General features: G+C 36.2%; 1 protein-coding gene across 3 annotated transcripts in view; it reads right to left on the bottom strand.

Moving 5' to 3' along the window:
• Window positions 1–4,708: 4,708 nt before the first annotated feature.
• The window catches only part of DENND6A (DENN domain containing 6A), a 56,654-nt gene continuing 46,010 nt past the window's right edge, over window positions 4,709–15,352 (bottom strand). For all 3 annotated transcript variants that reach the window (XM_045832332.1, XM_045832331.1, XM_045832333.1), the window contains 8 exons: window positions 11,470–11,535; window positions 11,316–11,380; window positions 10,631–10,720; window positions 9,346–9,399; window positions 9,133–9,242; window positions 8,841–8,943; window positions 7,574–7,648; window positions 4,709–7,107 (listed from right to left, as the gene is read on the bottom strand). In XM_045832332.1, the coding sequence (XP_045688288.1) occupies window positions 6,976–7,107; window positions 7,574–7,648; window positions 8,841–8,943; window positions 9,133–9,242; window positions 9,346–9,399; window positions 10,631–10,720; window positions 11,316–11,380; window positions 11,470–11,535 (695 nt within the window). In that variant the 3' untranslated portion in view covers window positions 4,709–6,975. The remainder of the gene's footprint in view (window positions 7,108–7,573; window positions 7,649–8,840; window positions 8,944–9,132; window positions 9,243–9,345; window positions 9,400–10,630; window positions 10,721–11,315; window positions 11,381–11,469; window positions 11,536–15,352) is intronic.

The raw sequence follows: 15,352 nt of genomic DNA on the forward strand, positions 1-15,352 counted from the left end.
GAAAGACCAAGAAAAGGAAAAGAAGCTCAGAAAGAATGAAGAGAGATTAAGAGAAATGTAGGAAAATATAAAAAATAATATCTGTATAAAAGGGATACCAGAAGGAGAAGAGCAGCAAGGGGCAGAAAACCTATTTGAAAAAGTAATGATGGAAAACTTCCCTAATTTGATGGGAGAAGAAGTCACACAAATACAGGAAACACAGAGAGTCCCAATCAAGAGGAACCCAAAGAGGTCCACTTCAAGACATATCATAATTAAAATGGCAAAAATTCCAAGACAAAGAGAGAATCTTAAAGGCAGCAAGGGAGAAACAGGAAGTAACATACAAGGGAGCCCAGATAAGGCTAGCAGCTGACTTCTCAATGGAAACACTCCAAGCCAGAAGAGAATGGCAGGAAATATTCCAACTAATGAGAACCAGAGGCCTGCAACCAAGGCTACTTTACCCAGCAAGGCTCTTAATCAAGATAGAAGGCCAAATAAGGAGCTTCCCAGACAGAAGTCTAAAAGAATACACCTCCTCTAAACCAGCTCTACAAGAGATGCTAAAGGGACTGCTTTAAGGAAAGGAAGGAAAAGAGAGAAAGAGGAACACAGGTACGAAAATGGCAATGAATAAGTACCTATCAATAATAACCTTAAATGTAAATGGATTAAATGCTCCAATCAAAAGACATAGAATAGCTGAATGGATAAGAAAGCATGACCCACACATATGCTGCCTGCAAGAGACCCACCTCAGGACAAAAGACCTACACAGACTGAAAGTGAAGGGCTGGAAACAAATTTTCCAAGCAAACGGAAAGGGAAAAAAAGCTGGGGTAGCAATACTCATATCAGACAAAACAGACTTCAGAAAAGGAGCCATAAAGAGAGACACAGAAGGTCGCTTCATAATGCTAAAGGGAAGAATCCACCAAGAAGACATAAACATTGTAAATATATATGCACCCAACATAGGAGCACCCAAATACATAAGGAAAATCTTAGAGGTCTTCAAGAAAGATATTGACAGCAACACAATTACAATAGGGGGTTTTAACACCTCACTGTCAAAAATGGACAGATCTTCCAAACAAAATATTAACAAAGATAGTGTGGCATTGAAAATGCCCTAGATGAAACTGATTTAACTGATATATATAAAGCCCTTCATCCCAAAGAAGCTAAATACACATTCTTTTCAAATGCACATGGAACATTTTCAAAAATAGACAACATGATATGACACAAAACAAGCCTCAGCAAATTCAAGAAAACTGAAATCATATCAAGCATTTTCTCTGACCACAAGGGACTAAAACTAGAAACCAACCCCAAGGGGTGGGGGGGGAACACTCAAAATCATGGAGATTGAATAGCATGCTATTAAACAATGAATGAATGAAGAATGAAATTAGGGAAGAAATCAAAAAGTTCCTGGAAACAAAAATGAACTCACAACAACCCAAAACTTATGGGAAATAGCAAAGGCAGTCCTGAGATGGAAGTTCATAGTGATACAGGCCTACCAAAAAAGACAGAAACATTTCAAACAAACAACCTAACCCTCCCCATACAAGAACTCGAGGAACAACAACAAAGACAGCCCAGAGCAAGTAGAAGGAAGGAAATAACCTAGATCAGAGCAGAATTAAATGACATAGACAATAAAAGCACAATTCTAAGGACTAATGAATCCAGGAGCTGGTTCTCTGAAAAGATAAACAAAATCAACAAGCCTTTAAGCCAGTTGGTTCATCAAGGAAAAAAGAGAGAAGACCCAAACAAACCCAATCAGAAATGAAAGAGAGATTACAACTGATACCACAGAAATACAAAGGATTGTAAGAAATTGCTATGAAGAACTATATGCCAAGAAATTTGAAAACCTAGGTGAAATGGGCAAAGTTCTAGAAAAATATAATCTTCCAAAACTGAATGAAGCAGCAGAAAGCCTGAACAGATCAGTAACAGCTGATAAAATTAAAGCAGTAATGAAAAAGTCCTGGCACACAAAAGCCCTGGACCAGATGGTTTCACAGGAGAATTTTACAAAGCATTTAAGGAAGAGCTAACCCCTATCCTTCACAGACTATTCCCAAAAATCCAAAATGATGGAAGACTCCCAAACTCTTTTTATGAAGTTACCATCACCCTAATCCCAAACCAGATAAAGACACAAAAAAGAAAGAAAACTACAGGCCAATATCACTGATGAACATAGACACCAAAATCCTCCACAAAATATTGGCAAACTGCATCCAAAAATACGTTAAAAAGTTCATACACCATGACCAAGTGGGATTCATCCCAGGGATACAAGGATGGTACAATATTCGGAAATCAATTAATGTAATACATCACATAAACAAAAGCAAAGATAAAAACCACGTGATCATATCAATAGATGCAGAAAAAGCAACTGGTAAGGTACAACAGCCATTTATGATAAAAACACTCAGCAAAGTGGGAATAGAGGGAGCATTCCTCAACATAATAAAGGCCACATAGGAGAGACATACAGCCAACATTATACTCAATGGGCAAAAACGAAAATATTTTCCACTAAGATCAGGAACAAGACAAGGTTGTGCAGTTTCACCACTTCTATTCAACATAGTATTGTAAGTTTTAGCCACAGCAATCAGACAAGAAAAGGAAATAAAAGACATCCATATCTGAAAGGAGGAAAGGAAACTGTCATTGTTTGCATATGACATGATAGTGTACATAGAAAATCCTACAGACTGCCAAAAAACTGCTCAAATTCATAATAAATGAATTTGGCAAAACCAGCAAGATACAAAGTCAATATCCAGAAATCAAAGGCATTTTTGTATACCAACAATGAAACAGCAGAAACAGAAATCAGGAAAAAAAAAACCCATTTGATATAGCAACAAGAAAAATAAAATACCTAGGAATAAACCTAATAACTAAGGAGGTAAAAGACCTGTACTCAGAAAACTACACAATACTGAAGAAAGAAATCAAGGAAGACACAAACAAATGGAAACATATACCGTGTTCATGGATCAGAAGAATTAACATCATCAAAATGTCCATACTACCCAAAGCAATTTACACATTTCACGCTATTAAAGTACCAATGGCATATTTCACAGATATAGAACAAACACTTCAAAAATTTATATGGAACCACAAATGACCCCAAAAAGCTGCTGCAATTTTGAGAAAGAAGAGCAAAGTAGGAGGGATCATAATACCTGATACCAAACTGTATTACGAGGCCTCTGTAATCAAAATAGCCTAGTACTGGCATAAAAACAGGCACATAGACTAATGGAAAAGAACAGACAGCCAAGAAATAAGCCCAAGTCTCTACAGTCAATTAATATTTGACAAAGGGAGCAGCAACATAAAATGGAGCAAAAATAGCTTCTTCAACAAATGGTGTTGGGAGAACTGGGCAGCTACGTGCAAAAAAAATGAAACTCAAGCACCAACTTACATCATACAGAAAAATAAATTCAAGGTGGATAAAAGATTTAAATATAAGCCGTGACACCATTAAAGTCCTAGAAGAGAACGTAAGCAGGAAAATCTCAGATATTTCATGCAGCAACATTTTCAGATATGTCCCTTAGAGCAAGGGACATAAAGGAAAGAATAAACAAATGGGATCTTATCAAAATAAAAAGCTTCTGCAAGGCTAAAGAAAACAGTATTAAAATAAAAAGAGAACCAAGTGTACGGGAAAACATATTTGCCAATGATACCTCAGACAAAGGTTTAATCTCCAAAATATACAAAGAACTCACACAACTCCACTCTGAAAAGCAACCCAATTAAAAAATGGGCAAAGGACTTGAACAGACACTCCTCCAAAGAGGACATACAGAGGGCCCAGAGACACATGAAAAGATGCTCAGTTTCGCTAGCTATCAGAGAGATGCAAATTAAAACCAGAGTGAGATACCACTTCACACCAGTCAGAATGGCCATCATAAACAAAGCAACAAACAAGTGTTGGTTGTGGAGAAAAGAGAACCCTAGTGCATTGTTGGTGGGATTGCAGACTGGTACAACTACTATGGGAAACAGTATGGCATTTTCTCAGAAAACTAAAAATGGATCTGCCTTTTGACCCAGCAATTCCACTGTTGGGATTATATCCTAAGAACACTGAAACACCAATCCAAAAGAACCTATGCACCCCAATGTTCATAACAGCACAATTTACAACAGCCAAGTGTTGGAAGCAACCTAGATGCCCATCAGTAAATGAATGGATCAAAAAACTATGGTACATTTACACAATGGAATTCTATGCAGCAGAAAGAAAGAAGGAGCTCCTACCCTTTGCAACAGCATGGATGGAAATGGAAAGCAATATGCTAAGCAAAGTAAGCCAGGTGGTGAAAGACAAATACCATATGATCTCACCTTTAACAGGAATCTAATCAACAAAACAAACAAACAAACAAACAAGATATAACTGAAGACACTGAAATAGAGAACAGGCCGACAGTGACCAGAGGGGAGGGGAGGGAATTTCAGGGGGAAAAGGGAAGGGTTTGCAGGAACAAGTATAAAGGACACATGGAAAAAAACGTGGGTGGCGTGGAAACACGAGGGAAGTGGGGAGGCCTGGGTGGGGGGGGTTGGGGCTGGAATGAGAGTAAAAAGCAGAAAACGGTACTTGAACAACAATTAAAATTTTAAAAAGAGAAAAGTAAAAAAAAAGAAATAACACAAGATATTCAAGTGTTTTAAAATCAAAGGCCTTTAATTCAGTTTTCAGTAATGACCATAAATGCCTTCACAAAACCTCTTTTTCACTGAAAAGAGAAGGCACTATGCATTGCATAACACCCTGAAAGCAGTGATTTCTTCTGATGCTGGTGGAGATAAACATTAAATGGCAGGTTTTAGAGCTTAACAATGTCTCCTAAAAAAGGCGAGCGGGGAGGATGGGAGATGGGGACAACTCTGAAAATCACCCAAAAATTCAGTGACGAGTCTTTCTCAGGTTCCCAGTGCAATTTTAAATTATTTTTACAAGCAATTTGAAATTAACAGATAAACCAGGTTAAGTATGTTAGGGTTTTCAACATTTGTTAGGTTTTAGTTAAATACAGTAAACATAAAGATAATTATGATGTTAACTGGCATCCTTTGATAATCATTAGCTATGCTAAATAAACTTGAAATGATACATCCTGTAGTGGTATAATTTAAAAGATCCTTGATATGACACTAACAACCTTTCAATTCTAGTCACAAAGTGCATATAAATTGTGAGATTATTAAAATATACCTTTTGAAAAATAATAAGATGACCATTTATACCTAAATTCCCAGAAAGATATGAAATGCTTTAGCGATTTAAAAGTAGCTGTCCCTTTTCCACAGGATAACTGTTGTTTCACAAAATAACTCATATGATCTGAGACAAATTATTTCTTTCAAATGCCATATTCTCTCTATGACTTTGAGGTATGCTTCAAGAGACTGTGTCCATGAGAAAAGGGCACATTTGGGTTTAAGACCACAGTTACAAACACAAGGAGTCTTTCTTGAGTCAGGAGTTATAGTAACAGAAAAGGACAGCTCTGACGTCATTTCTTTTACAAACACATACAACTAAATTTGGTTACTGGAAGGATAATTCAAGAAGCAGCTATTTACATATGTGCTAATGTCGTGTGTGCCTATTTTAAATAGTGGCTTCTGCAGGACACTCCTATTCAAACACAAACCAAATACCTTTGGTAAAGTGAACCAAACCACAATCTTCTATTTTTGGCAAGGTAGTGTAAACAAAACAAAACAGAAACAACAAAAAAGTAGCTATAACAGTGATTCAGGCAAAAGTTTCCATGTCAAACAACAGTAGGAAAAGTGTTTTGAGAAATATTAATTTTCGGGGGGGGAAACCCTACCAAATAAATAATGCTGAAAATCAACCCTATAATCACTCAAATGACTGTCACATAAAATATTTATGAATGTCTTTAAAATAATAGTTCAGTTTAAAAAGTAGATGATTATGAAGTTTATAATTAAATGTCTGTGAAAAACATCCAAGCTAATTAACTTAAACAGGAACCAATTAATAAAGGGTAGAATGAAATTTACTCTTCCATAATTAATATGAGATGCCTTCTTGCCTTTGGAGAAACTAAGATTAAATTTGAAAATGGTATAAAAAATAATGAGAGGCCCTGGACAGGTAGCTTAGCTGGTTAGGGCATTGTTCTGATACGCCAAGGTTGTGGGTTCAATCCCCAGTCTGGGTACCAATGAATGAGCAACCTATAAGAAGCAACCAATGAATGCATCAATAAGTGGAACAACAAATGGATTTCTTTCTTTCTTTCTCTCATCAATAAAAAAAAAAAGAAATGAAACCTACATGACAATTGAAAAAAAATACCATTTCACTACTAATAAACATGATGGGAAACAAGAGAAATACTGTTTTTTAAGCAATTATTATGCAAAAGTATGCCTTACATAATTACATACCATAATCAAATTCAGAAGAAGCTTCAAGACTAGCAGCTAGGTTTTGTGAAACATGTAGGACAACAGAAGGCACTACAAAAGCATTAATTACTTCTAACTACAGTCAGACAATTCAGTCTTTTCCTTCTTCTTAAGAAGATAGCCAGTGTGAACATTATTTTTATATCCCCCTGAGTTTAACATGATTGGGCAAAACAGCACCAATTTAAAAAAATATCTGCAATGCCAGCATTGCAGTTTGGAATCACTTATACTGATGGCCCCACAGGTCTCTCATAAGAGCACTTTAGAACATGATTAAAAATATAGAAATGCCTTCGGATATCCATTTTTTAAAATAATGCACTAAAAAAGTCAGTATAGCCTTTCCACCCTGCTGCTAGCTAGCATTTACGGCTATTTTCCACTCCAGGAGATCTCCTTTGTGAGTCCAATAGAAATGTCAGTATGCTTCATGATGCACACACAGTCCTTTTGGCTGGAAAATCCTGGCAGTTATCATGTCATGCCTGTTTTGAGTAGTATGCCTTGTAGGTCCTCTGGCAATGCTAAGATAATTCTGTCTATGTGTGTCCGTAACTTTTCCACAGTTTCAGGTTTCACAGGTAAATGCTCTCGATCAGCCTGCAACTACACAAGGAACATTTGAACGCATTTAAATTATCTTCTGAGTCTGTTTTAATACACTGTGTTTTCTAAATACACATTTTTAATGGTCTAATATTTGGAAACTTCAAACTTCAACCAGAATTTACAGAAACTAAAAAAGGAAAGAATATGCCACTTAAACAATATATTGCTTGAGCTCAATAAAAGACTTCTACATAAACTGATAATACTTAACACATACCATGTGGTATTAAATGTAAGTGACAAAGATGTTGTAGAGCTCATTAGACCCCATGCAAATACCTTTAAAATAATATGGCATCATTATGATCTGCTTGCGTGACCAAGTATTTTCAGTCAGATCTACCATCAATCGACCGATCTCAAGTCCTCTCATTTAAAAAGGTTATGTCTGATATATCATGGACTGTCACCTGAAAAGTGAAGAAAATATCCACACAGATCTTTGGCTGTTTTGGCTACATACCAGCTTACTTTTCAGCTTCAATACAAGGTCTACTGTTTCTACTTCTGTGTGTTTCTGGGTCCAGAGAAGTAAGTCCTAGAAGAATAGACAAATCAGTTAAGTATCAAAATCATTTTCAAATTGTTCTATTTCAATAGATAAAACTAATAAGAAGGACAAGAAGGAAAAAGAGAACAGGCTATTTAACCCAGATATAGCATGACAGTACAAAACTAATTCTATATGTAATAGTCTAATAACATTAATTAGATAATTTTCATTAGCCAGGACACTGTCGAATATTTGGCAGTAAAATAAAATGTAACAACTTCTTTTTTGAGGTAGCCCTTTTAGATCCATCATGAAAAACAATACTGCAACTTAAAATACAATACTCACCCCTACCCCACTAAGTAGTAAATACTCAAATTTATAAGAACATTGGCTAACAAACGAAGATAACTGTGGACATAAACATAACACTGAATGTAAACTTTGCATCTTCACATAAGCTCTTCCTGGACTTATCTGTGATTGTCTTCATCATATTCCTTCTCTTAAAACCACAATCACCATGAGTTTGTGATAGAAAGTAAACACTGAGGCTAGCCCATCTCAAGCTAAATACAAATGAAAATGAGAATGTCCTTTATATATTCACTTAAATTAAAACAGTCTGGTAACATGTTATAGAATATAAAAAGTCAGTCCAAACACAGGAAAAAAACTGTTAGTAGCAACTGGAAGAGGTTAATATGGCATCCTGGAAAAAATCTCGAGTTATACTGCTTGAATTTGAATCCTGACTCCACCCACTGGTATGCTGGAAAATTTAACCACCAGTAAAGTCCCTGGTTTGTACCATTTGCCAATTTCTGTGGTGTGATACTCTCACTGTAACCAATTTCAAACTACTAACCTGAGATCACTGAATGCAGAGTGGGGAAGAGATGTATAGTCAACCCTTATGAGCCATGTGAAGTGGGCTCTAGCTCACTGCCAGCTGCCTTACTTAGCAGTGATGTGATCTGAAACAAGTAACTTAACTTATAATCCTCAGATGTCCCATAATGCAGATCATAACACACCTACTTCAATGAAATGTGAAAATTAAAAGACATTATCTGCATAGAGCACCTACACAGTCCTTGGCATATAGCACATGATCTAGAAAAGTTAGCAATTACTATTTATCAAGTAGTAGCTATGGATAGCCTCCCAGCCTCTAAGGATAACTATCTTTTCTTTTTATAGTTGTTAATATCACACAAATATGCTGTGCTCTAACCTCTTCACAAAGAGCTTCTAGATGGAGCGCCTCCAATTTCTGGGTCATTTCCTTCCGCCGGGTCTTGAACCAACCATCAAAATTTGGGGATTTTAGAAAATGCCTATAAAAATAATTTTTAAAATAGCAGTTTGATTATTATTTACTTCCTCTCCTTAATATCTTTCCTAATACTGAAGAACCATGTGAAACAATGGAATTTTGAATAAAAGAATATAAGTTTAAGTCCAGTTTTTTTTTTTTTTAAATAAAGCTCTACAGATGGGTAAAAAAGAATATAAAGAAGACTAACCTGTAAAGTCCAATCCAATCACCTTTTATTCTAGAGGTCAACTGAGGTCCTGTTTTCTCAAGTGTTTTCATAAATTCTTCTGGAAAGAATGGTCTTAATTGGGGGGGACTCTAGAAAAAAAGAACATACTATATTTAAAATTAGAAATGGGTATGTTCACAAATTACTACAGTTAGAGGACTCAAACAGGAATTTAATGGAATATATTTATACCTTCCATGGAGAAATACATTTCTGCAAAGGCATCAAGCTTGCCACATATCTTTCCTAAAACCAAGAAAATAAAGTGAATTAAGTTAGGTGTTCTTACTCAGAGTCTTCCAAAACACTAAAATAGACCTACTTAAAGGCAATGGTTTTCCAAGGTTTTCATCATATGGTCTTTCAAAGGACATCAACAACACTATCACTCTTCACAATGATAAAGCTAAATTCAGACTGAATTAAGAAGTCAGACTTTCAATAAAAACATAGCTAAATCTTGGCTAACCCAAATGGACTATACATTCTTAAAGATAATACTTAACTATACTGAATAACTATGTTCCAGAAAATACACTCAATATTTAAAATGTATAACCTCTTTTAATCCTTGCAACCATCCTATGTGGCAGGTATTATTGGGAACCTAAGGTTTCAAAAGGCTAAGTACCCTGACCAAGGTCACACAATTTAAACTTGAATTCAGGTCTACCTGACTTTAGCCCATGCACTTAAGTGCTACAGAAAAGTTCATTTATGTAAACAAATTTCAATGGAATAAAACAAACTGACATCCACAGACCAAGAAAGAGTGTTTCTTCCAAAAATATAATAGCAAAGATCTCCAGTTTAGCCCCATATAGTATTCACAGATAGGTTACTTTACATTAATAACTACATGTAATCTCTCTCTGATCCAGTCTGCATACTAGGACATCATGGTACTGCCTGGTTCTGTGAGGCTTTACTTAGTATTTTTAATGATTTCCAAAGAATTTCATGAAATAATCACATCATTCAATGATTTATTCCATAAATACTTACTGAATGCTACCATATACCAAACTGAGAAAAAGATAATAAACAGACAGATAAGACCCCTGTCATCATGGAGCTATAGTTATGATATCAAATTGTGCTCAAGAAAATAAAATCAGAGAAAGAAGCTACAGGATAACATATTAAGGTGCAAAATGCAACAAATACATAACATTTTACTGTAATTATTTCATTTAAGGTATTCACAACAACCTGAAAGGTATTTAGGAAAAAGTGTAATTAGCTACATTTTACAGATAAAGAAATTGAGGGTGAGAAAAAGAAAGTGACTCCCCAAAGTTACACAGTTAATACAAGAACAGAGTCCAGGCCTTTTGCAAAGGACTCTATTTTTTTTTAATCACCAAGCACATGAGCAGACAAAACACACACATTAAGATAAAGTTTTGGTGGATGGGAAAAACATTCATATACCCCTCAACAAATCACTAACTTAAGTAAATGTATGTTAACTTACTAATGGTATGATGAAGCTTTGTGTCAGTTCCAAGAAATAGCGTCGCAGAATAACACTCTGAGCCTCAGAAGGACGTTTCTGTTGTACACCCTTAAAAGAAGAAACAGTAAGAACCTATATTTTAGTGTTGGGGAATATAAAACAATGGATACTTACAAAAGTTCAACTGATATAATAATTTGTATATATATACATACATATATATTACTTCATATAAAACAAAACCCTAGAACTTCATCTTAAAGTAATTTAATCTGAAATTCATTATGTAATATACTATGGAAAAAATTCTTAAAGAAAAACATAAAACATTCATCCCATATTTAAAAATATCGGTTCACAATGAAGACTGTCTTTATTTCATATTCATTATATTAATACTTTCACATTTTCCAAAAAATGCTACCTAGCTATCCCCTACTGTTACATGCTAAGTGACTTTGTGCAAAAGTCCACTTTTTCACTATAACTTCCTAGTACCTAGGAAGACTGGCACTAGTTTGCAGCTGCAGTTCCCAATTTTAAGCCCTTAATTGCTGCTACTGTAGTCTCCTGATTTTTATGAAGCTTTGGTTCAAAACAGAGACCTCATTTCACATCATTATAAATAAAGCACGCATTACCTAATTGGATATGGCATACTTAAATAAGAAAATTTAAATTAATAATATGAGCAAATAATTACCTTCTGTAATTGTTTTATGATCTCTTCATCTCTACTTAGATATGGCTTATAAGAAGTATAAACTCCTAAGAAGTAAAGAAAACAAGGTAAAAAGTTTCTGTTTTTTACCAAGCACCCATATATGTATAGTTTTTAAATTAATAAAAGTCAATACCAGGTTTAGAATCCAGAGTCTTTAGGTTCTTCAATTTTTTCACTTTAACCTGCTTAGGAATTTCTCCTGAAGGAAACATCAAAAAGATTCTTAGAATTATTCAAATTTCACATCACAGAACTAGAATTTTATAAGATTAATAATCCACTGACTATTTACTATTTAGTCAAGAATATTGTAGCTAATGTATCCTTTCTAACATCAATTAATGTTTAAGAACTTATTACTGGTACTTTAAAACAAGATAAAGGGAATACTGGAATATTACAGTATTACAGAAGCAATCTGTGTAAATTATATAAAATGGGCACTTGATCTTTCATTAATATCTATCATTACTTAAAATTTTCCCTTGTTAGTCAACTTGTAATTTAAGATATTTGTGCCAAAATCATAATAATGCAAATATATGTACCAATGTAAATAAAATACCCTTTAAGAGTAAATGGAATTAAAAGCAACTTCTAAATTAGAATGCAGATATAGTATTCAAAAAGTTTTCTCTGATACCTCCCAAAATTCTGCTTTTGCATTATAGAAACTTACACTGCTATCAGGTGGTGACAGTATGCCACAACCACAGGTCTGATTCACAGATGGACAGGACTCTAGAGCAGGGCTGCTATGAACAACTCCTGTACAATATGTAGTGCTTCTAGTCTTAAGGTATGAAGAAGCTACAATCAAAACCACCCTAACTAGCAAAAAATACCTCAAGTTAAACACTTAAAGTGTCATACATACACAAAATATAACAGGCCGTCTTTCTCTTTTCCTTTCTCATTCCCTTCCCCTCCCTTGGTCTTAGGTCTTTTAAGTGGTAACTTAACCTGCCTGAAGAGATTTCTCAGAGTAGTATTAGCTGACAAAATATCACAAGAAAAAAACCTGTATATGGACATCCCTCATGGATACAGAGGAGAAAATCCTCAACAAGAATATTAGCAAATCAAATCCCGAAACATAAAAAAGAACCATACCCCATGACCAAACAGGATTTAACTAAGTAATGTTGGTTTAATGTTTAACATCCAAAAATCAACTAATACAATATAACATGTTAACAAGACAAACCCACATAATGATTTCCATAGACATAAAAAATGTTTAACAAAATTCAGCACTAATTCATGATAATTACTCTCAACAAACTAGTAACAGAAAGGTACTTCCTGAACCTGATTAAAGGATATTTATGAAAAACCCACATCTAACATCATGATTAGACTTGCATATTGAAAACTATAAAACACTGCTGAGAAAAATTAAAGATCATCTTAAAAATGAATAAACATTCCAACTTCCCAGATTGGAAGAATCAGTAGTTTTCAGATGGAAATTCTCTCCCAAATTGATTACATATCCAACACAATCCCTATCAACATCCAAGCTGCCTTTTTTGCATAATGACAAAGTGATCTTAGAATGTATATGGAATGCAAAATACCAAGAATGGCCAAAACAATTTTGGGGAAAAAAAAAGGTAAAAAGTATTATACTTCCAGATTTCTGGTCAGAATAGCAGCATAGGGAGACATAGCTCGCCTCTTTGTGCAACCACATCAAAACTACAACTAAAATATAGAACCACCATCACTCAGACCATCAGAAATCAAGTTGAATGGAAGTCTGGCAAATATGGAATTAAAGAAACCACATCCATCCAGACTGGTTGGGAGGGGTGCAGATATGGAACAGACTGGTCCCTCACCCACGTGTAATAGATAAAAATTGGGGAGGGATATCTTGGGAGCGAGGAGTGTCAGCTCCACATAGACCCCAGGCCCAGGGTTCCAGTGCCAGGAAGACAAGTCCCCACAACTTCTGGCTGTAAAAACCAGTGGGGATTGAGTTGGTGGAAGAAACTTCTGGAGCCCTAAGCAGTTCCTCTTAAAGAACCCACACACGGACTCACCTACTCAGACTCACTCTCTCTGAGCTCTAGCACCAGAGTAGCATCTTGAAAGGTATTAGTGGTACACACGGAAAAACTGAAGTGTCTGGCACCAAGGGATGCAGAGGCCCTTGTCCCATTTCTAAATCCTCCCTCCACAGAGCTGGCAAGCAGGTGCCATATCTGAAAATCCATCAACCTGGCTGTTTGACCAGCCTTGGAGATCTCCAGGGACTCCATCCCACCCCACCCAAGCTGCTTTTCCATATGAATAGCCGGTCTCAGATCAAGCTTCACAACTTCCTAAATCCTATCAAACAAGCAACAGGTGGCCTCAGTGAGCCCCAGTCTGTGTACTAGCAGCAGCCAGCCTAGATTAACAGCTTGGCTTCGCCTGGGAATCTCCAAGCCCAGCACAGGTAGCAGCCTCACCTTAGACTGCTTTAAAGCTCAGGTAAGGTGGCCCTGGGCAAAACACAGTGAGGGCTGAACTTTGCCTTCATCACCTGGGAAACCCCAGGGCCCCAGGGCCTGTGGACAACTATAGACTACATCAGAGCACCACCATCCTGCCCCTGCACACCTGATCCTCCACAGAGGGTGGAGGTTGGTGGTAAGTGGTCACAGCCAGTCCTTGCAGCTGACTGGCCTGGGTACATCCCTCCCACTGACCTGCCAACAGCAACCAAGGCTCAACTACAAGAGGAGGGTGTACTCAGCACCTCGAATACCCAGCTTGGGTGATAGGAGAGGTGGTGCCACTGGACTATATTAGGCCACGCTATCCAGACAGGGAGTCAAAGCAGCTCTATCTAATACATAGAAACAAACATGGGGGCGGGGGGCTGCCAAAACGAGGAGTTAAAGAAACATGGCCCAAATGAAAGAAAAGATCAAAACTCCAGAGAAAGAGCTAAACGAAATAGAGATAAGCAATCTATCAGATGCAGAGTTCCAAACACTGGTTATAAGGATGCTCAAGGAACTTAGTGAGGACCTTAACAGCATAAAAAAGATCCAATCAGAAATGGAGGATATACTAATTGGAATAAAACACAACAGTAGAGTGGATGAAGCCGAGATTCAAATCAATGATATGGAACCTAAGGAAGCAAAAAACAACCAATCAGAACAACAAGAAGAAAAAAGAATCCAAAAAAATGAGGATAGTATAAGCAGCCTTTGGGATAACTTCAAGAGATCCAACATTCACATCATAGAGGTGCCAGAAAGAGAAGAGAAAGAGCAAGAAATTGGAAATCTATTTGAAAAAATAATAAAAGAAAACTTCCCTAATTTGGTGAAGGAAATAGACGTGAAAGTCCAGGAAGTACAGAGTCCCAAACAAGATGCATACAAACAAGTCCACACCAAGACATATCATAATTAAAATGTCAAAAGTTAAAGATAGAATCTTAAGAGCAGCAAGAGCAAAAAAGTTAGTTACCTACAGGGGAGTTCCCCTAAGACTGTCAGTTGATTTCTCAAAAGAAACTTTGCAGGCTAGAAGGGACTGGCAAAAAATATTCAAAGTCATGAAAAGGAGGGCCCTACAGCTAAGGCTGCTCTGCCCAGCAAAGCTATCATTTAGAATGAAAGAGCTTTCCACACAAGAAAATACTGAAGGAGCTCATTATCACCAAACCATTAGTACATGAAATGTTAAAGGGACTTATTTAAGAAAAAGAAGAAAATCAAAACTGTGAACAATAAAATGACAAAAAATAAAAATCAATCAACAATTGAATCTAAAAAACAAACTAACCAAACAAGAAGAACACAGACAGAATCATGGATACAAAGAACATTTTGTTGGTTGCCAGATGGGAGGGGGTGTGGGGGAATGGGTGAAGAGGTGAGGGGATTAAGAAGTACAACTAGGTAGTTGCAGAATAGTCATGGGGATGTAAAGTATAATACAGGAAATGGAGTATCCAAAGACCTTATATGGATGACCCATGGATATAACCAATGGTGGAAGGATGGCCT

Source organism: Phyllostomus hastatus, unplaced genomic scaffold (genome assembly GCF_019186645.2).
Source record: "Phyllostomus hastatus isolate PE091 unplaced genomic scaffold, TTU_PhHast_1.1 phas_contig_16, whole genome shotgun sequence".
Taxonomy (NCBI): Eukaryota; Metazoa; Chordata; class Mammalia; order Chiroptera; family Phyllostomidae; genus Phyllostomus; species Phyllostomus hastatus.